Raw genomic sequence first — 21,943 nt, forward strand, 5'->3', positions numbered from 1 at the left:
TTGATTGAGTCGTGTTTAATTTGGCTTGTAATGTATTTGGAATCAGAGACCAATTTGATAAGCTTTTGTTTTCCTCGTGGCTTCTTCAACAAGGTTTGCTTAAGTGAGATCTGTCTTGTTATTAAGACTCATTACTTTTGTGAAAATACATTAAAACCCATGAATATGAACAAATTTATATAATATTAAAGACAAAGGTCGGTGGACCTTTGTCTTTTACCTCCTCAACTTTTACACCGCCTCACCCTTCATCATATACACACCTCCTTATTTCTCCCCACTTCTATTTCCCCCTTCGTTTCCAATCGACTGAAACATATAACTCAGATCCAAAACCCTACATCTCAACCAATTTCACTTCAAACAATCATCTCATCAATCACAACCATCACACAAACGATCAATCACACCGGTGTAAACTGTTCCAAACCTAGGGTTTTATGGTTAGAGTTTAGGAACGAGCGAACGATGTGGAACAATTCCGGACTGGAGATGTGGAACAACAACGGAGGACCGCCGCTAGCACCGCTGGGGACTGGAGGTGTTGGTGGCTCGATTCCGCCACTGCCGGCTGCTCAACTCCTAAGCTTGCCTTTTTCCTTCAGCCAAACCTTTGTAACAGCTTCAGGCTAGGTAAGATTGCCGCTTAACTTTTTTGCTTTTTACATGATTCTGGTCTAGATACGGTTTGCGTTAGTGGAATTTTATGAAGAGTTCCCGAGATAGTACGTTACTATAGGGCGGTGATTCATTAAGTGAAGCTTTGCAATGGGTTTCTTTGATTTTGATGGATTTGTTGCAGTGGAAATAAAAATTGAATATTTGGGGTTTTGTTTCATGTAAGGTTTATCTGAAATAAACTTTGAATATTTTGTGGTTTTAAGTTAAAGATGTGGGTTTGAAAGTTTGTCCTAAATGTGTGTTGTGTTAAGTCCTCAGTGAGGGTTTGAAGATAGAGAGTAGGGATGGTAGGTTCCAGAATTGGGTTTACTCGGGTATGGGGGTTTTGTTTTGAAGCAAGTTGTTGATTGATCGGAAGCATTTTTTTGGCCCAAAGATTGGAGATGCATATGCCAAAGTATATGATGGCAAATAAGTTCTTGATTTAATGTCATGTTAATGTGGTGGTTTGCGTCAACCGGAAGATGGGCTTTTATTGGTTCATGATATTTGATAATATGATATTTGATAGTATATGTTGCCTAATAAGTTGTTTGAATGTTGTTTAAAAGTGATTTTCGTAATTTGAAGATCGACATTAAATAAAATGTAATATTCGTAACCGCCATTATGAAATCCCATTTTAGTTATTTTGATCTAAAATTCCCTAAAGATTGTAATTTTTTTTGTGCTGCATTCAAACTGATTCAGTTTTCTTTCAGGATTGTATACATTTGTTCATACAGAAACCAAAACGTTACGATTAAATTATAAATAAAGGTGATTCCACAAGAGAAATTGCAAACATTACAGGATGTCATGGGCAAGAAATTGCAGTGCTATCTAAAGTTGAATCCCATAATTATTAAAGGTAGTGTTTTGATATCGTCGTAGCAAAGATGGAGTATTTTGATCTTGAATGAATATCAAATCTTAAGTGCAACTTAAATAGAAATTCCGGTTATTTTAACGTGTATGGTCCCTGCTGTTTTTTCTCATGGCCATTCAGCTTTTCTTTTTGGTTTCCTTAGGTCCCTGGGCAGTATTTATATGCTTTTTGGCTGGGTGTTTGGTTGGGGTGATTCACAAACAATTTCTAATCCATTTCTTTTCTTTTTTTTTTTATGCTTCTACAAATAACTGATATTACAAAAAAACAATATTATTGCAATATTAATTGATTAAAATGGGTGACTTTCAACCTGACCCTTTTGACCCGTTCATGTTTTAGCTTTTTTTTATGATCCTTTTGAGCTACAACACAATTCCAACCCAAATCGAACGTAAATGGCTCACGTTTTGACATAAACATTTTCCTCAAGCGAGTCTGGTAAAAACTAATATGTTTTATACTTAGTTTGTGTACATTCGTAAACTGTATTTGAAAGCAAGTCAGATCAAATATAATTCGTTTTCATTCAATGATAATGTCATTTATTTAAGTAAAGAGTCGGCTCAAATATACAGTATAAATACGAGTTACTTTAACTTTTGACGCCGCCGCAACGCGCGGCGGGTCAAAATCCTAGTTATATATTAAAGAGAAAGGTCGGTGGCTACATGCCACCAACCCTTCTCTCATTTTGTTTTGTCTTATGTGATATTAATAGTTGATGTTTGGGCTCAAGTAAAGACAAAAGTTTTTTTCACATTGTATATATACTAGATGAGCTTTACAAAATATCTCTCACACCACTTTATCTATATATACATCCATCTTATAATTTTTTAAGAATATTCAAATATTAACTTCAATTACAATATTATTATTATTATTGTTAAAAAGCATGGACTATGAACAATGTTTGTTTGTTTTTTTTCTAAATTCCAATTTCAATCTTTAATAAACTAATATGTAATTTTAGCTCATTTAACTCTCAGTAACTCCGTTAGCTCTAAAAAAAGATGAATATGTAACCGTATCGGTATTCTCATATAAATTCTATTATAATTGAAGTTAAAATTCAAATTTGACACCATAAACTATATCAAGTACTGGTAACATAGTAAACCAAAACGATACCAACTAAGAAAACATAAACAACTAAATTTAATCAACTATATACTTTTCCTTTAAATACACACATCCATTTATTTCTGCCACGTCACGCTAAGAAAACATAAACAACTAAATTTAACCAACCATATATTTTTACCTTTAAATACATGCATTTCATAATCTAAGTTTATGTACTCGAAACATAAACTTATTCAAAACTATTTCATAATCTGATGTACTCGAAAAGGTTTTTATTGAATACACTTTAGTGTAATTTTTGTTTGGAAACAAGGCGAGTCAACAATATAAAGTTTTGTTTTTATCTACGTTTTGAGTTGCACTTTGTTTTGTTGTAAATTTTGTTTGGAAACAAGTCGAGACAGATATAATACATTTTTCATTAAACGGTATGAATTTGGATTGCTCTACGTTTCAACGTAAATTTACTTCGAAAACGAGTCGGCGCCGCCGCAACGCGCGGCGGGTAAAAAACCTAGTACACATGAAAATTGTAGTGTGTTCAGTGATGGATCCAAGAATTTTATTCTTATGGAATCACTGTTTTCATATGTTTCAATTTCATACAAACGGACATAAACTTTTTGACCCGGTTCGGGCCAAGTTAGAAAATACTAGTAATATAATATAGAAATTATGTATTTTCAATTGAATTTATAATTTATTTATGATGAGCATGAAATGAAGTTATTTTGGGTATTATTTTGTTAGTGGTTCTTTTACTAAAGATCGGAACAAAGTTATTTTGGTTAGATTTTCTAAAGGTCGCTTTTTACACTACAAAATTCTCAGCTTGGCTTTATCTGCGAGTGAAACATTCATCCGTGACTGAACTATGGTGGCCGATCTTAGAAACTGCTTGTTTCATTATGGTTTTTGGTACATTAGACTGAAGGGAGTGGGGCATCCTTTTGAGAGGGCGTCTTGCGACACGTGACGCCACGTCAGATTAGAGGATTTTGAGCAAAAAGGGGGAGTGGGGCAACTTTGCTGGGTAGGGCGTCTTGCGACACGTGGCACCCATTTAATTTTGATTTGGTTAAAAAAAAATAATAATAATTGGTCAAAGGGGGGAAGCCAGGCGTCTTGCAGAGGATGCCCAAAGGGGGACGCCCCCATGGAACGCCTAAGGGGAATGGTGTGCAGGGCGGCATTAGGCGGCTTGGAGGGGGAGAACGCCCCACTCCCTTCAGTCTTAGTGGACTGCCTAATGCCTTTCCTTGGAATGACTATTGACAACTTCAAAGATAAAATGGCAGCTATAGTTGACCACACCATTTAAATCCGTGGATGATTAGTTTTTATTGTTAGTGTAAAACAAATTATCCTATTATTTTAAAATGAAATAACTGGTTCAAATTATCAAGTTACAGTTTAGAAAGCAATACTTACAACTTCCTAGCTAGTAGTTAGTGTGCCATATTTTCTTTAAACGTAGAGAAGTGTACGTGCACATCTAAGCTTATTTATTGCAAAACAGTTAGAACAAATGTAATTTACACATGTTAGCACCAACCTAGTTACCTGATGCATCCATTTTGTGACCTTGGTTGGTCGTGTGTGTGCACATAAGAGAGTTCAAGAAGAAAGTAACTTGTACATTAGAAGTTTATGGAGTTCAACTATCCCTCAATAGTTACTTAATAAGAGTGTGTGCTTCACACATAAGAAAAACACAATATTATTATACTCATATAGAGAGAAATGTTTTGAAAATCCAGAAATTAGAAATGATATGGCCCCAAATCTGCGTTGATCATCGATAAATCTTATTTTAAAGTGGGTGTATACAAAAGCAAAAGGTTTACATATAAGTTAAACCCTCATGACTAGTGGTGTTGTCACACCCCCAAATTACCACCTAGGGCGTGTCCCTATTGGAGGTGCAACCATTCAACAAAGAGCCACCAATCATATCAAACATAAGTCATAATGTAATAAAATACCCAATTAAAATTAATGTAACGTCTGAAAAGTTAAATCAAAACCAAGTACTGAGCGGAAGCATAAAAGTATCAATGTGTAATGTATCAAAAGCAAATTAAGATAACGGTTTATTATGACCACAACTACTCCAGCAGCATCAGACAGCAAGCTCCCAAGTTCCTTCAGTAATCACCTACAAGCATGTAAACAAGTGTGTCAGACTACGCTGGTGAGTTCAAGGTTTTGTTAACAAGTTATGTTACCGTATGTATGTTAATGCGATTTAATGTTGCGTCACGATGTTGCTCATGTTAGATACCCTAGGGAGTGTGCCCATAAGTATCCGGGGAATGGGTACCCCTTAACGACCGATTGCTATGTTGCCTTCGTTAGATACCCTAGGGAGAGTGCCCATATGTATCCGAGGAGTGTGCCTCTAACATCCATAGCCATACCCAGATAATTAGTTCACGCCCGTCCTTACCGCCCGGTGTGAGGTTTCCCACCTAATAGCGCTATCAACTAATCACCCCCATTGCCCTCCAGGCAATAACCAAAACCGATTAAGTTATTTACCCAATGTTTCCCTTCCAAATGTTTACCAGTTGTCCCAACCCACCGGGACGCATGCTTGAGAAAAGTGCAATGAACTCACCTTAGGTTTGCTCGGTTAGACAAATTACTTGTTAAATACGTTCAATACTCACGACCTAGATGAGTATTTGATAGTGGTTAGTTTTACAGTTCGTTTACACATAGATCACATCAATGGTTGTCACGTATGGCATGTATAACAGTAAAACCACAATTCAGGCAAGAACAATGATTACACACACAGTTGCTCCGATAGTACACAGTATTGCGTAGCTCAATCAAGTTACAAAGTTCGAATCAAAAAGCAAGTTCCCAATCCGATTATCAACCCTAACCGGACCACCCTTACGCTATACAACCGATCCGGATGGCCCAAGTCCATCCGGTTAATATCTAATCCAAACATCCTATCATTTACTAAAATGTTCGTTATGAGGTAACTCATTAAATAACCTGTTCGGCCCAGCCCAATCCATTAAACCCAATCAGTTTAAGTGCAGCCCCTAATTTAATCTAGTCCGGCCGAAGCCTATCCTCACAGCAGGCCCAACATACTCGGCCCAAACACAATTATTTTTATCCCTTTAATCCCAGCAGCCCATCTACCATATAATGACCCAATTACAAACATGCGGTCTGTCCAAATGTTCGGCCAGCAGCCCAAGTCGTTAACTATTGATACCCGGCCCATACGATAGACCCTTGAAACCCCCCCCCCCCCCCCGGCCAGTTCACACTAATACAATACCCAGCCCGCTTAAGCTTTGGTTCTGATTACATAATTTAAATGAAAGCCAAGCCCATTAACCTAAACAGTCTAACTACAATATTGATGTTGTTTTTCGGCCCAGAAGCTAAATCCTTGAAGCCCGGTCCAGATTAGTTCAGGGTGTATGTGACAATTTCATATGTTCTGTACATATGTTTAACCCTTGTTCTTGGTTCGGTTACAATTACCATACACTTGCAAATCACATATAATCACAAATCTGTCCGAACATTACACATAAAACAACCAACCTGTTTTAGCATCGACTTAGCATGTTATGAAATTGTGTCACATAAAATCCTATATTATTAATCGCTAACAGTAGTCAAATTCTTAGACTTAACAGTTGCGTTATATATCATCAAGACTCTACCATCATGCACCCATATACACTAACCAAGCAACCATATCATCATAACAAGATCGAACAATTAAGGATTAACATAATGTAAATCTACTAACCAAGAGGGGCTGGACTAGATACACTGATGTCTCGGAATTACAAGATCGTCTCGATGGAAGGGGGGTCGTCTGCCGCACGTAGATTTGAGAGAGAAAGATATGGAGTAAAGTTTGTTATGGTTTTAAGCTAGATCAGATTTGATTCTGATTACAATACGTATACCATATCCAAAAGGATTAGGGTGTTGGGCCGGTAGTTAAGTGGGCTCATTTAATTAATTAATGGTTTAGTTATATCTATGTGGGCTGACCGAATGATAGCATAGAGAGGTGTTAACAGTTGGGCTTGTTATTCGAACTATGGGGTATTGGGCCAGTTGCAATAGTTCCACAGTGGCCCATTGTTTTAGCTATTAAGTTAGTGCACCGATCCATCTAACGGAGTTTTAACGTATTAAACGAAGACATCGAAGGGTAAGAATCGAAAGATGGAGCGTTACTTGCCTCGAAAGTTCGGGTTGTCACATCATCCCCAACTTGAAGGAAATTTCGTCCCGAAATTGGCAAGCGTCAAGTGTGAGAGAGACGAAGTGAGAAATCAGGATTGTTGCGGGTTCTGCTGCTCAGTTGTGACATCATCCCCAACTTGAAAGGGATTTCGTCCCGAAATTTAGCACGTAATTACTAAGGAAGCTAGTTATGTTGTGTGGCCTCTCGACTTTTACCGCTTGCTAGTTCTACTATGTGCTTGGTGTTCAAAAGTGTTGGGGTACGATTAAGCATTTGACTTACTTTTAAAGACTCGAAACTAGTATCGGCACTCGAATAAATTAAAACAGTAACCTAAAAGTCGTCAAGTAGAAACTCACCCTGACCGATCACGAAGACACGTCCCCTAGCACCATTGTCGTCGTTGTTACCCCCATTGTTGTTCCCATTTCCTTGGTTGTTGTTGTTCTGATTCTGATTCAGCTGGGGGCAGTCTCTTTTGAAATGGTCTTCCGCACCACACTGAAAGCATCCCCTGTTGACTTGCTCTTGCTGCTGCTGCTGGTTCTGTTGTTGCTGATGTCCGGGCTGTGGGGCTCTACAATCTTTGGCTTCGTGGCCTGCTTTACCACACCTGTTACATGTTCGTCCACACTGCCCGAAGTGATGATAGCCGCACTTGCCACACTGAGGCTTCTTTCCTGCATAAGACCTCTGACTTTGATTCACTGAGGATGACTGGCTAAAGCTGCGAGTACTGCCAGTGTCTGTCTTCTTTTGGGGATGAACCGAGTTGGACGCTTTGTCCATATCACCCCACTTGCGTTTACTATCAGTGACAGGAGTAGTGGCGGTGGTGGCGGCAGTAGTAGCTTTAGAAATACGTGGTGGCAGTGAGTCGCTCTCCACCTCCTGGTCAACGATTTTATGTGCCAATCTAACAATCTGGGTTAGGTTATTTAGGTTCGCTGCTGTAACTAAACCCTTCACCCGTGGAGGTAACCCCTTAATAAACAACTCGATTCTTCGGGACATGGGTCGGGACAAGTTCGGACACAAATCAGCTAATTCATACGACCGCTTCACATACGCCTCGATTTCAGACCCCGCCATTGTCAGATGATAGTACTCATTCTCTAACTTCGCTATTTCATCTCGAGGACAGTATTCCTCTCTCATCAGTTCTTTAAAATCATCCCACGTAGTGGCGTTCGCCGCCTCAATACCTAGCAGTTGGACCTGGGCATTCCACCAGGTCAAGGCACCATCCTCAAGCGTGCCTGTTGCATACTTCACGCGATCCCCCACAGGACAGTTGCACATAGCAAACACTGACTCAGCTTTCTCGAACCACCTTATAAGTCCCACAGCCCCTTCCGTCCCGCTGAAGGTCTGTGGCTTGCAATCCATAAACATTTTGAACGTACAGACAGGCTGGTTGTTTGGGTGCGCTGGGTGAAAGAAAATACGACACAAGAGTAAGAGTTGGGTTCACGATACAGGATTTAAAAAGTATTTGGTACAGTTCATACCAGCTTGGTAGGCTGCCAGAGCCTCAGCCACACGTGTGTTTATCAGATTTGTTAACTCAGCCTGAGTCATGTTGATGCTACCGCGACCGTGTCCTCGTCCACTCATGGTTCTATATTAGGGGAAGGGAACGAATTTAGGAGTCGAGAACGAGGAAAGTATTCAGGTTTATCACGCTAAGAACGATTAACTACCATATCCATGCACAAACAGGGAAGAACCCCTCTTACACTCGTTGAGCTTCATTGGGATTTGCATGCACCACGCGTTATTATTATGTGTGCACCCATGATAATAAGGCGGTTTGCATGCTCCTCTCAATGCTTCTTAACTTATGCTTGAAGTTTCTCCCGCCCCAATTAACACAAAATAAGCACTACCAACAAGATTAAAATTTACTAGATGCAAGTGTTATGTTACACTTTCAATGTGTCATGATGCCTACCATGTCGTATCGTGCATGCTATAAATATAGTCACGTTTACTAGGCATAGAGAGCATAAGCTAAGGAGGAACGAACCTTGCAGTCTGAAGCTGAGTGTCATGGTCATCGTTTGGATCAATTCGGTTATAGTCTGGTTTTATGAAAACATTTTTAAAACCGAGTTCTCTATAACCAGTGGCTCTGATACCAAACTGTCACACCCCCAAATTACCACCTAGGGCGTGTCCCTATTGGAGGTGCAACCATTCAACAAAGAGCCACCAATCATATCAAACATAAGTCATAATGTAATAAAATACCCAATTAAAATTAATGTAACGTCTGAAAAGTTAAATCAAAACCAAGTACTGAGCGGAAGCATAAAAGTATCAATGTGTAATGTATCAAAAGCAAATTAAGATAACGGTTTATTATGACCACAACTACTCCAGCAGCATCAGACAGCAAGCTCCCAAGTTCCTTCAGTAATCACCTACAAGCATGTAAACAAGTGTGTCAGACTACGCTGGTGAGTTCAAGGTTTTGTTAACAAGTTATGTTACCGTATGTATGTTAATGCGATTTAATGTTGCGTCACGATGTTGCTCATGTTAGATACCCTAGGGAGTGTGCCCATAAGTATCCGGGGAATGGGTACCCCTTAACGACCGATTGCTATGTTGCCTTCGTTAGATACCCTAGGGAGAGTGCCCATATGTATCCGAGGAGTGTGCCTCTAACATCCATAGCCATACCCAGATAATTAGTTCACGCCCGTCCTTACCGCCCGGTGTGAGGTTTCCCACCTAATAGCGCTATCAACTAATCACCCCCATTGCCCTCCAGGCAATAACCAAAACCGATTAAGTTATTTACCCAATGTTTCCCTTCCAAATGTTTACCAGTTGTCCCAACCCACCGGGACGCATGCTTGAGAAAAGTGCAATGAACTCACCTTAGGTTTGCTCGGTTAGACAAATTACTTGTTAAATACGTTCAATACTCACGACCTAGATGAGTATTTGATAGTGGTTAGTTTTACAGTTCGTTTACACATAGATCACATCAATGGTTGTCACGTATGGCATGTATAACAGTAAAACCACAATTCAGGCAAGAACAATGATTACACACACAGTTGCTCCGATAGTACACAGTATTGCGTAGCTCAATCAAGTTACAAAGTTCGAATCAAAAAGCAAGTTCCCAATCCGATTATCAACCCTAACCGGACCACCCTTACGCTATACAACCGATCCGGATGGCCCAAGTCCATCCGGTTAATATCTAATCCAAACATCCTATCATTTACTAAAATGTTCGTTATGAGGTAACTCATTAAATAACCTGTTCGGCCCAGCCCAATCCATTAAACCCAATCAGTTTAAGTGCAGCCCCTAATTTAATCTAGTCCGGCCGAAGCCTATCCTCACAGCAGGCCCAACATACTCGGCCCAAACACAATTATTTTTATCCCTTTAATCCCAGCAGCCCATCTACCATATAATGACCCAATTACAAACATGCGGTCTGTCCAAATGTTCGGCCAGCAGCCCAAGTCGTTAACTATTGATACCCGGCCCATACGATAGACCCTTGAAACCCCCCCCCCCGGCCAGTTCACACTAATACAATACCCAGCCCGCTTAAGCTTTGGTTCTGATTACATAATTTAAATGAAAGCCAAGCCCATTAACCTAAACAGTCTAACTACAATATTGATGTTGTTTTTCGGCCCAGAAGCTAAATCCTTGAAGCCCGGTCCAGATTAGTTCAGGGTGTATGTGACAATTTCATATGTTCTGTACATATGTTTAACCCTTGTTCTTGGTTCGGTTACAATTACCATACACTTGCAAATCACATATAATCACAAATCTGTCCGAACATTACACATAAAACAACCAACCTGTTTTAGCATCGACTTAGCATGTTATGAAATTGTGTCACATAAAATCCTATATTATTAATCGCTAACAGTAGTCAAATTCTTAGACTTAACAGTTGCGTTATATATCATCAAGACTCTACCATCATGCACCCATATACACTAACCAAGCAACCATATCATCATAACAAGATCGAACAATTAAGGATTAACATAATGTAAATCTACTAACCAAGAGGGGCTGGACTAGATACACTGATGTCTCGGAATTACAAGATCGTCTCGATGGAAGGGGGGTCGTCTGCCGCACGTAGATTTGAGAGAGAAAGATATGGAGTAAAGTTTGTTATGGTTTTAAGCTAGATCAGATTTGATTCTGATTACAATACGTATACCATATCCAAAAGGATTAGGGTGTTGGGCCGGTAGTTAAGTGGGCTCATTTAATTAATTAATGGTTTAGTTATATCTATGTGGGCTGACCGAATGATAGCATAGAGAGGTGTTAACAGTTGGGCTTGTTATTCGAACTATGGGGTATTGGGCCAGTTGCAATAGTTCCACAGTGGCCCATTGTTTTAGCTATTAAGTTAGTGCACCGATCCATCTAACGGAGTTTTAACGTATTAAACGAAGACATCGAAGGGTAAGAATCGAAAGATGGAGCGTTACTTGCCTCGAAAGTTCGGGTTGTCACAGGTGTCATTGTAGCAACTGTATCGGGTTGGTGGGTTGAAAATGATGAACTCACGCATGACCCATATTGTATATAATCTTAAAATGCATGGTCGGTGGTTTTGACCATGCATTTTTTTTAATTCATCCCCTAACTTTAAAGATTTTCCAATGCATCTCAAACTTTATAGATTTTCTAATTCATCCCCAACTTTAAAGATTTCAAATTCACCACGAACTTTAGAGATTTTCTATTTGTCCTTTAACTTTATAGATTTTCTAATTCACCCCTCATTTTTTGGTAAGTGACACCTTAACACTTAACTTTTGATAATTAACAACTTTGATTCGTCCTATTTTTTTCAACTTAATAACTTCACACCTCATCTTCTTCAATATTTCAATTCTTTTATTTAAAATTACTTTTACGACTTGATACCACAACGTGCGAGACATTATACTTTTCTTTAGTAATGCATAACCACATAAATGTCACGTCACGCGCAAGCATTACACGTTAATTTCTACTTAATAACTTCACACCTCATCTTCTCCAACATTTCAAATTCTTTTGTTTAAATTACTTTTACGAATTCACACCACAACGTGCGAGACATTATACTCTTCTTTATCTATGCCTAACCACGTTAATGTGACGAACGTAACGTGTGTGACAAAGTAAAAAAAAAAGTCACGTCACGCGCGGATATCACAAGTTTAAGTCATCATCGTAACACGTGTAACGACGCGCCTAACACAACGATGCCGCTGCAACGCGCGGCACGGGTCAAAAATCTAGTATATCTATAAAAAACAACCACCCTAAACATGGCTTGCTTAAAACACTATAACCTGGACGCAATTCACAATTCATGTAACATGTTTATATGAACAGGTCAAACGGGTTGGCGGGACGTAAATGGTTGTGATCGGGTTAAATGATTTGTAAACAGGCTGGTAGGTGGAGCTTATTGGTTGCTTGTTCTAACCTGTTATAGTTCTAACCTTAAAGGCTTAAACGGGGTAGCGGATCGACTTAATTATTTTCAACCCAATCTACGTACAACCAATGCTGTCCGAATAACATCTGTATTCAGTTTATGATTTTCGATCGATTTAAAACATATATCTGTATCCTTTTACGAAACAACTTTTATGTAACTAAATCTAACACTATTGTAAATATATTTTCTATATTGTGAACTATATACATGTTATTCGATGTGTAACTAAATCTAACACTATTGTAAATATATTATCTGTATTGTAAGCTATATACATGTTATTCGATATATAGCACTATAATAAAATATAAAATTTCCATGAGTAGTTATATTCTTTTAAAATCCATAAATTATTTTAAATTAAAAATATAGGAACCAAACACCCTTACATAGGGCTGCAAACGAATTGAACGAACACGAACAAAACCTTGTTCATGTTCGTTTGTTTAGAAATATACGTGTTCACGAACTGTTCATTAACGAGATTTTATGTTCGTATTCGTTTGTTAAGAAAATGAACTTGTTCGTGTTCGTTTGTTAATTTTAAGTAACGAACATTGACAAACACAAATGGGCACAAACTAATGTTTATCAACACAAATGGAAATAAGCGAACACAAACAAGCGTTAATAAACATAATAATATATAATATACTAACACTTATCAAATATTTTATTTGTTAGAATTTTAAAGTAATTAAATATAAATTAAAAACACTAATGAACTGTGAAACACAAATACACACGTTATCAAACGTTCACTAAGATAAATGAACGAACGCAACATACGTTCATGTTCGTTCATTCAAGTAATAAAAGAAACTTTTACTCGTGTTCTTTGGCAGCCCTATAGATACAAAAATACAAAGTAAATAAAAAACCCTATTAAATCAAACAAACAATCGCGAAATATAATATAAAAAAGCAAGAAAGAAAGTGCGTTTTGAGTTTGGAGATAGATCAGGAAAAATGGCGACAGAAGGAGCTTCAGAGCAATCGCTATTTCAAGGAATCAAAGATTTCTGGAGCGAGAGATTCAGGATCTTGGATAGTTATCACCCTTACCTCCGCCGCGAAACCCCTCTTCCGTCATGGTCCGCCGCCGATGTGCAAGAATTCATCGCTTCAGATCCCGTTCACGGACCAGTTGTATGATCAATCTTCTCTATTTATACACCTTTTGTTATCTCCTTATCTTATTTAATTGATCAATCAATCGATGAATCTGTTTGTGTTATTTAGCTGTTTCGTGATTACTTATTTTGTTGAAATTAAATCTGAAACGAGTCTGTATTTGAAAGATGATTGCATGTTACACATCATTATTGGCTTACTGATTCATTCATATAAGAAGCTATTTTTTGAATTGTATGAAGCCCTAGCTAGCTAGGTTTTTTTGGTAATTTGGGGTTCTTTTGATCTCTAGGGTTTGATTTTTTTTTAAATAAGTGTGTAGTTGCTTAGCTATTATTCGTTAAGTTGATCCATCACCAAATTAATTTTTCGTAAATTCTTTGCGATACCTCATATAACGTTGCTTAACTATTAGGGTGTACCTATTGGCACACCCAAATGTCTATATTCACACCAAAAAGGGCTTTTTTGTCCTATATGCACACCCAGCTGTGGCCAAAGCGCGGCGTTTTGGTCCGGTCAACCAGACAAAAGACTGACGGGTGTCTGACGGGTCTGTTGACCGGATCAAAACGCCGAGCTTTGGCCGCGTTTTGGTCCTGTCAACCAGACAAAAGACTGACCGGGTGTCTGGTTGACAGGACCAAAACGCGGCCAAAGCTCGGCGTTTTGGTCCGGTCAACAGACCCGTCAGACACCCGTCAGTCTTTGTCTGGTTGACCGGACCAAAACGCTGCGCTTTGGCCACAGCTCGACACTGCAGGGTGTGCATATAGGACAAAAAAGCCCTTTTTGGGCTGACTATCTACATACCAAGTATGCAAATAGTCTCCCCCAACTATTATTCTTTTGTACTCTGTTAATGTGCTCGCCTGTAGTCTGTTTATGCATTGTATGATTCGGGTGGGTGCCTACACTGTAGTTGCATGAATGACACGTCGAATGGGACTTGTTAAATTATAATGGAAAACATAAAATCATTGGGCATCTAGCACCTTTGTTATAATGATTTATTGTGTATGATGCAACAAAAGACCTAAGGTCATTCTCTTTACTTATAGATGGTTGTACAATACAACATGAGTATTTATAGAGGAAGTCCATATATAAAGGGTTTCTGTAATGATGACTATGTGATTAATGTTCTTTCTTTGTGACTCCGTTTTATCATTATTTCAAAATATGAAAATGTTTTTCATTTTACAGCTGAAGAAGACTCGTGATGCTGTGAAGTTTCTAGCTGTTGGAGGTATAGTAGGAGGTCTGTCAACTGCCGCCTTTGCGTGGAAATATTCAAAAAGCCCCCACGGTAAGCAGTTAACTTATATGTTTGCTATTCTTTTTTGTCGCTGAATGTAAAAATCAACTATCATAATCTTCAATTAGTTTTAAATTGTAACTGCCTAGAAACTTCCAACCTTTCTGATAGCAATCGTGACCCGGAAGACCTGAAATTATTAGCCGTTGGTTTCATCGGGTCAGAGACAATAATCATATGGGTTGGGTCCGACAAACGGGTCAATATTAACTTGGGTCGATCGGATCAACAATAACTCCCATGCAAGCCATGTTCCCATCTTCATCTAAATTAGTCTAGCACTTTGTTTCTTTTAGTTTAATTAGCATGTTTACTTAGTCGTACACTTTGCATTATGACTAGTATTTTAATTACCATTTCTCCTAAAGATTAGGATATAGTAAGTGGTCAGTTTTTTTTTTCTTTCTTTTATGTATTGAGTTTCGACAGTAATGAAAATCGGTGAGTTTATGAGTATTATTTTGGTTATATTATCTCATTGGATTATGAGTTAACTGATCCCTCCATTGCTAGTTCAAGTGTGGCATCCTGAACGGTGTTCTTTGGATCCTAAATCGATACTAGTGGTGAGTCTGTATCTAGTATTAGGGGGTAGGGGTGCTCCACTTTCCATCACTCACCACACCCAATTATTGTCCGGCACGTCATTGAACTTGATATTATCACTAGTGATGGATTTTAGTAGGGGTGCCCTTCACTAGTGATGATTTTTTTTTGTTTTTAAATAATAAATTAACAATAACAATTTCATTTAAATAAATATTACATTAAAAAATCCTAAATTACAAAGTAAAAAAAAATTAAACATTGCAAATTAAAAAAAAAAACTAAAAAATCTACGGCATTGCCCAACCCCACTTTTCACATATTTCGCGTTTGCATGAACCTTCCATTTTTTCGGTTTAGAATGTAGAGTGTAGAGATGTATTTTTGTGGGTTGAAAGATTGTAATTTTTTGTGGGTTGAAAGAATGTAGAGTGTATATATATATCATCAGATCAGATGGTATTTTTTTATAAATCTCGTCCAAACAACGGTAACATAACGGTAACAATTTTCAATTTCAACGCGTGGTGGCTATAACGAGTTATCAAGTTCGAGCGTGATGGTCTTTAGCAGCGGCGGTGTATCACGTTAATCCACGCATGGTCTTTGGGCCACAACGCGGCGCCTCGACCCCCCTTAACTTAGGCTGCTCTATCGTTTGTTTGTGTGGTGTGTCTGTACTGTATCATAAACGAGCGTTAGATCTATCCGTTTCTCCCCTTTTTTCAGTTAATTTCAAAATACTCTCCGTTACCATAACCGGGTGCCTATCACTTTTAGTGCTAATGTGGAAAGTGAAACTTCTGTGAGGTTTACTTAAGTGGTATGCTTGTTTAAGATGGGCTGCCACATTATGAACTAGGTATATAGCCACACAAATTAAATTCATAGTTGCCACAGGTGGCTAAACGGGCTGGTTAACACTTTTTATTCTGTACCTTTTAACTTTCATTTTCTATTATCTTTACATAATCGATTAGTCAAATATGATACATAAATCATTTCGTTATGATGACTGTCTAAAGATGATTTGAAAGTTTCTAGCATTAACTATACCTTTAAGGAGACTTGTGACCCGTTTGGCTTTATTTGACCCGTTTTGATTTACAAATGGGTAATTGTGCGACTTGCAGGTGCTGCACTTTCGCTGGGAGCAGGAGCAGTGTTTGGGATGAGTTTTGGTCAAGAAATTGCAAATCATTCGCTTCAACTTTACAAGCTAGACACCATGGCGGCCCAGGTCAAGTTCATGGAATGGTGGCAGAAGAAGACTCAAGGACACTTTTAAACCTTTGTTATTTTATGAAAACTTCAAAGATCGACTAGGTTTTTGTCTCTGAAATAAGCTATAAACTCGGTTTGCATGTTTTGAAACTTAAACATCCCAGAATTTACATAATGCAGCATCCATTTCTTCGCTTTTGTGCCGGAAGCACACTATGATACAATGATATTAACGTTAATCAACTATTAGTAAGTAGTTATGTTGAATTATTCATCATTCACCACTTAATGAGCTTTTTAACTAGCAAATTTAGGGACGTGAACAAGTTAGAAAACAAAACTGGCGCCTCACTTGGGAATAGCCCAGTTGTGTTGGTGAGTTAGATAGCGTTTATGATAGGATGAGGTCATGGTTCAATTCTCGTGGTGTGCAACCGGCTAAAGCTCGTAATTTAAGAGGGCTATAGCTCAGCTCGAGCCGCATGTCGGAAGTTTTGAGATTGGTTCATAACAAATGTTAAGCCTACTCAATCAGGCTTGTTTTGTTTTAAAATGTTTAGTTACTGTTTTTTTTTTTTATGTATGTTCAAAATACTAAGTTTATGTTATGGTTCTTTTTATTGTAATTTTATATATAATTTTTAGAATAAATTATATGGAGGATTCTTGAGCTAAATCAGAACTTTAAATTTCGTTTGAACAACCGGGTTCTCCTCAAAGTTAACTTGTTTGTCTGGTGCGAAGTTTCAAACAGGACCCCTCTAAAAAGGCATATTAGTCCAGCGAAAGATCCCTATTATCAGTGACATTTGTTGTAGTTGTGTATTCGAGAGTGAACGACGGGCCACCTTTTGATTCCAAGGGGTGCGGTTGAAATTTTTTGGCGAAAAATAACACTAAAATTTATTTTTTCAACGGGTGCGCCCGTCCACCCTTGACTTGGGGTGGGTACGCCTTGGATCCATGTGCTAGAACATCTTGGTTTGGCTTAAATTACTAATTTCGAGAACTTTCTGTAGCTTTCGTGATATGCTTCGATGGGGCTGAAAGCAAGCTGGTTCAAAGGGATGGAAAGAGATTATTGATGTCAGACTATTTTCTTCTATGTGGTGGATTTGGAAGGCTAGAAATGAAAAGGACTTCCATAGTATAAATATTCCGAGAACAAGATTGTTAGAAAAAAAAAGTAAATAAAAAAATTCAAGGAAGGCACTTTTATTTTGATTAAAGGTAGATCTCCATTCTATAATATTAACTACCAGAGGCGTCTCTGAGAATTCATATACCCTGTTCGAGCTTGAAAAAATGTGTCCTTCTCCTTCCGTTATGTTTTGTTATTATTTAAAAAAGATCAAATTAGTATTGGGTTCAATAAAGCTAATTCCAATTTGGGCTAAATTCTAAACCATAAAAGATGATTTGTAAATGTGCCTATATTAGAAGTGGTATGTGTTTACTATTTTAAAAAAGTAGCATATACGTATCGGATTTTTTTTTTTAAATTGCATGCCCCTCGAAATCGTGGGCCATGTGCGGAGGTCCTCCCCGCACACCATCAAAGCCTCCCATGTTAACTACGATAGATGGATTGATTTCAATATTTTGGTAAAAATATATAAAAAAAAGTGTATATATTAAGATGAATAAAGAAAAAAAGGACATAAATAAAAGTATGAAAATATAAATGAGAGAGAATTAATGATTTGAAAAGGACACATTGGTATACCTTTTTTTTATCTATGTCTAACCACGTTAATATATGAATTGCGTTTACGCCTTTACACCACTATCTACATTAATTTTACGACTTTACACCGCAACTTCCGAGATACACTTTTTATCTATGTCTAATGACGTTAATGTCACCAACGTAACGTGTGTAACAAAGTAAAACACGCGTAATGTCATGTGCGCGCACTACACGTTAATGTCATCGTCGTTACACGTGTAACGAAGTTACAAATGCGATGTTGCTGCTGCAACACACAGCTCACGTCAAAATTTTAGTTCCAACAATAATTACTTAATATTTATTAAATAAAATGATTTAGGACAAAAACACTTTAGGAGACTTTCAACCCGTTTGACTTGTTAAACGTTGGATATAACATAAATCAACCCGTACATAAGTAAACGGGTCAAAATTTCTACCTCTAGCGCTCATGTTTATGATTCTGTGGCTCCTTGGACTGATTAAAATGTTAGTTTTTTTCTCATTCATTATGCATGTTTATGTTCTTTTTTTGCAGCTTTTGGAAAAGATCATGGAGAAATTTGATGCACTTTTAAGATCACTTGGACAAAGAATTCAGTCAGTCATATGACAGAATTAACAAAATCCTACAAGTATTTAGAGAGCTTTGAAGATGGAGGAGTTTTAAGAAACAGTTACGGTTTGAAAGTGAAACTTGCGTGGGCCGATTCGTGAAAACGGTTATGTATGGTTGGGTGATCTGCTGCTTATAGCAGAAATAAACGATGACGGGGATTCCATATGGTCGGTCAAACATAAAGAATTTACAGAAACGAATTACGCTTGCTTCAGTTCCTGAGTTAGATATTCCACTACCCATTTGGCTTGGCTTATGTGCGGGCTTCTTAATTAAATCTAAAAATAATCTTATACGATGGGGTTTTCTTTTTGTTCTCGAGAGCGCTGCAAGTTTTTATTAGATGAGAATGAATTACAGCATTCGGTTAGCAGTGAAACTCATCTGATGAAACATCGATTAACCCAAGGTTTATCGATGGGGTTATTTCGTCTATGGGGTTCAACATCTTTTCTTGCTCGTATCAATGGCTTGAGATCTGCAACCCGTTAGTCTCGTTAAGAGGGGGAAAAAGGGGATTTCCCTCTTAACCAGGCTCCGGCGTGAGAATAAGTACTGTTCTGAGAGAAATAAACAGTGTGTGTATAGAGTGAAAATGGAGAGTAAAAGATCCTGAACCTGAATGATGAAGGGTCCTATTTATAGCCGGGGGGTGAAGAAGGAAGGAGCAGCTGTGCCAGCTGTCCGACCAAGGGGAATATCCTCTTGGTCTGCTCTGTCACGGCAGGTGTAGTGGTACACGTGGCGTTCTTACATTTGCCCACGCTGGATACCTCGTACTGGCGTTGTCAGCCCTGCTCCTTGATTTGTCGCAGGCCTATGTGGCTTTCTGCGAGTGGCGACACGTGTTGTCCTTTATGTCGGATAGAGCATCTTTGACGCCAGTTGCGAGTCTTCCAGAAGTTTCTAGAAGCTTCTGGATTGCTTTGCTGATATGGACGCCTTGTATGCTCAAAAGTGGTGTGGTCCCTGCCATGTAGGCAGGGAATTGGGACCATACCTCTTCATCATGGGAAGGCCCGTCTTGATAAGGCGAACGCTGTGATAGACATTATGAGCAGTGCGTTATCCTTGGTGGCTCAGATAAACGTGACGGATCGCATGAATATTTTGAAGGTAGTTTTTTTGGTGATAGTGAAGCGTTTCTTTTTCTAATCTGATGGTTTTAGTCAAAAGACGCATTTATAATATCTTAAATGCAAAGGTCGGTAACACCCCTACACTTTCAAGTTTTTTCACTTCACACCACTTTTGACATGAAACGCTATTAACCATCATCTTTAAGTTACACATTCACTTCTAATTTTTGTTGGTCGGCAACTTTGACACTCCAATCTTTTCTACTTTATAAGAGTAAAGTACACGGATGGTCCCTGTGGTTAACCAAAATTTTGGATTTAGTCCCTAGCTTTTTTAAAGTACACTAATGGTCACTGCAGTTTGCACTTTGTAACGTATCTAGTCCCCAACTTTTGCCAAAAGTACACGGATGGTCCCTGTGGTATGCACTTTGTAACGCATTTAGTCACTAAACGTCGGGGACTAAATGCATTACAAAGTGCAAACCACAGGGACCATCCATGTACTTTTGGCAAAAGTTGAGGACCAAATATGATAACACTAAATTTTTTTTTTTTTCAGGGGATGCACCCGCCCACCCTTGGCTTGGGGTGGGTACGCCCTTGGATCCATGTTCTAGAACATCTTGGTTTGGCTTAAATTACTAATTTCGAGAACTTTCTGTAGCTTTCGTGATATGCTTTGATGAGGCTGAAAGCAAGCTGGTTCGAAGGGATGTAAAGAGATTATTGATGTTAGACTATTTTCTTCTATGTGGTGGATTTGGAAGGCTAGAAATGAAAAGGACTTCCATAGTATAAATATTCCGAGAACAAGATTGTTAGAAAAAAACAAAAAAATTCAAGGAAGGCACTTTTATTTTGATTGAAGGTAGATCTCCGTTCTATAATATTATTAACTACGATAGATGGATAGATTTCAATATTTCGGTAAAAATATATAAAAAAAGTGTATATATTATTATATATATTAATTTAAAGTTCCCATGAACAATAACACTTTAGTCTATTTTATTATTATTTTACATTATTTTTTTTATTATATTTATTAGTAGTATTTAACATTAGTTTTTATTATATTTATTATTAGTATATTGTTATAACTGATTATTATAATAATTAATTTATTTTATCTCTTTACTATATATATATATATATATATTATACCTTTCTAACCCGTTTAACTTTTTAATAATTTGATTTTTCTCTGATTACTTGCATTCTTTTGCTTAAGAAAAACTAAATACGAAGTTATGTTTGATTTTTTTTCTTGACATTTCTATATGAATTTTGTTAAAAACGCAGTTGTGTTTGAAATATAGGTTTTTTTTGGTATCATGTGCTATATCAAGTGCCGGTGTCACAACGGTTCCATGATGAACGAAACCAACACCGACTGAACCACGTTGATAACCAATATCGGTATATACTTACAAAAATATACGCTTTTAGCCCATCTGTTTTTATTTAGTTTGATTTCCATCCGATATCTCACGTCCAATGTCTTTTTTATAAAGTAGAATACAATACTGTGTATAAAAAAAATTCGCCACCAAAACCGACAATGACATCGGTATTGCTATAGTTATTATGGGAACCGACATCTGTATTCGTTTTTTATGATTTTCAATGTAAAACACATTATTTTGAACATATCATGACTTTAAACAGAGTGTCGGTACCATAACGAATTGAACAAAATTGACGGAATTCCCGCCGCATCGCGCGGGGAAATCCATCTAGTTATATATTATAAATTAGCAACTTCTTGTTGCACTGTGTGTAGTACCCTATGCTTGGGGAGTGTTTCAAGAAAAATTTTGATTTTTTACTTTTAGTTCAAATATTTTCATATTTTGTAGTTTAACCCTTTTAATTTTTTCACTTTTAACCCAAATTTTTCCATCTTTTATAATTTAATACAACACTTTATT

The 21,943-nt window shown here is 37.7% G+C and overlaps 1 protein-coding gene, 1 long non-coding RNA gene and 1 pseudogene across 2 annotated transcripts; all 3 read left to right on the forward strand.

Annotated features, from left to right (window-relative positions):
- The first annotated feature begins 237 nt into the window (after positions 1 to 237).
- LOC110942410 lies at positions 238 to 1,764 on the forward strand. The gene is made up of 2 exons (XR_002594825.2): positions 238 to 633; positions 1,383 to 1,764. It is a non-coding gene; the product is annotated as an uncharacterized LOC110942410 (long non-coding RNA).
- An 11,458-nt stretch (positions 1,765 to 13,222) lies between these two features.
- LOC110942411 (succinate dehydrogenase subunit 6, mitochondrial) lies at positions 13,223 to 16,798 on the forward strand. The gene is made up of 3 exons (XM_022184163.2): positions 13,223 to 13,527; positions 14,719 to 14,821; positions 16,510 to 16,798. Exons 1-3 carry the CDS (start codon positions 13,348 to 13,350, stop codon positions 16,662 to 16,664), a joined length of 438 nt encoding a protein of 145 aa, XP_022039855.1. The 5' UTR covers positions 13,223 to 13,347; the 3' UTR covers positions 16,665 to 16,798.
- Positions 16,799 to 18,443: 1,645 nt separating this feature from the next.
- LOC110944236 lies at positions 18,444 to 20,118 on the forward strand (annotated as a pseudogene).
- The last annotated feature ends 1,825 nt before the right edge of the window (positions 20,119 to 21,943 follow it).

Source organism: Helianthus annuus, chromosome 5, assembly GCF_002127325.2.
Source record: "Helianthus annuus cultivar XRQ/B chromosome 5, HanXRQr2.0-SUNRISE, whole genome shotgun sequence".
Classification (NCBI taxonomy): Eukaryota; Viridiplantae; Streptophyta; class Magnoliopsida; order Asterales; family Asteraceae; genus Helianthus; species Helianthus annuus.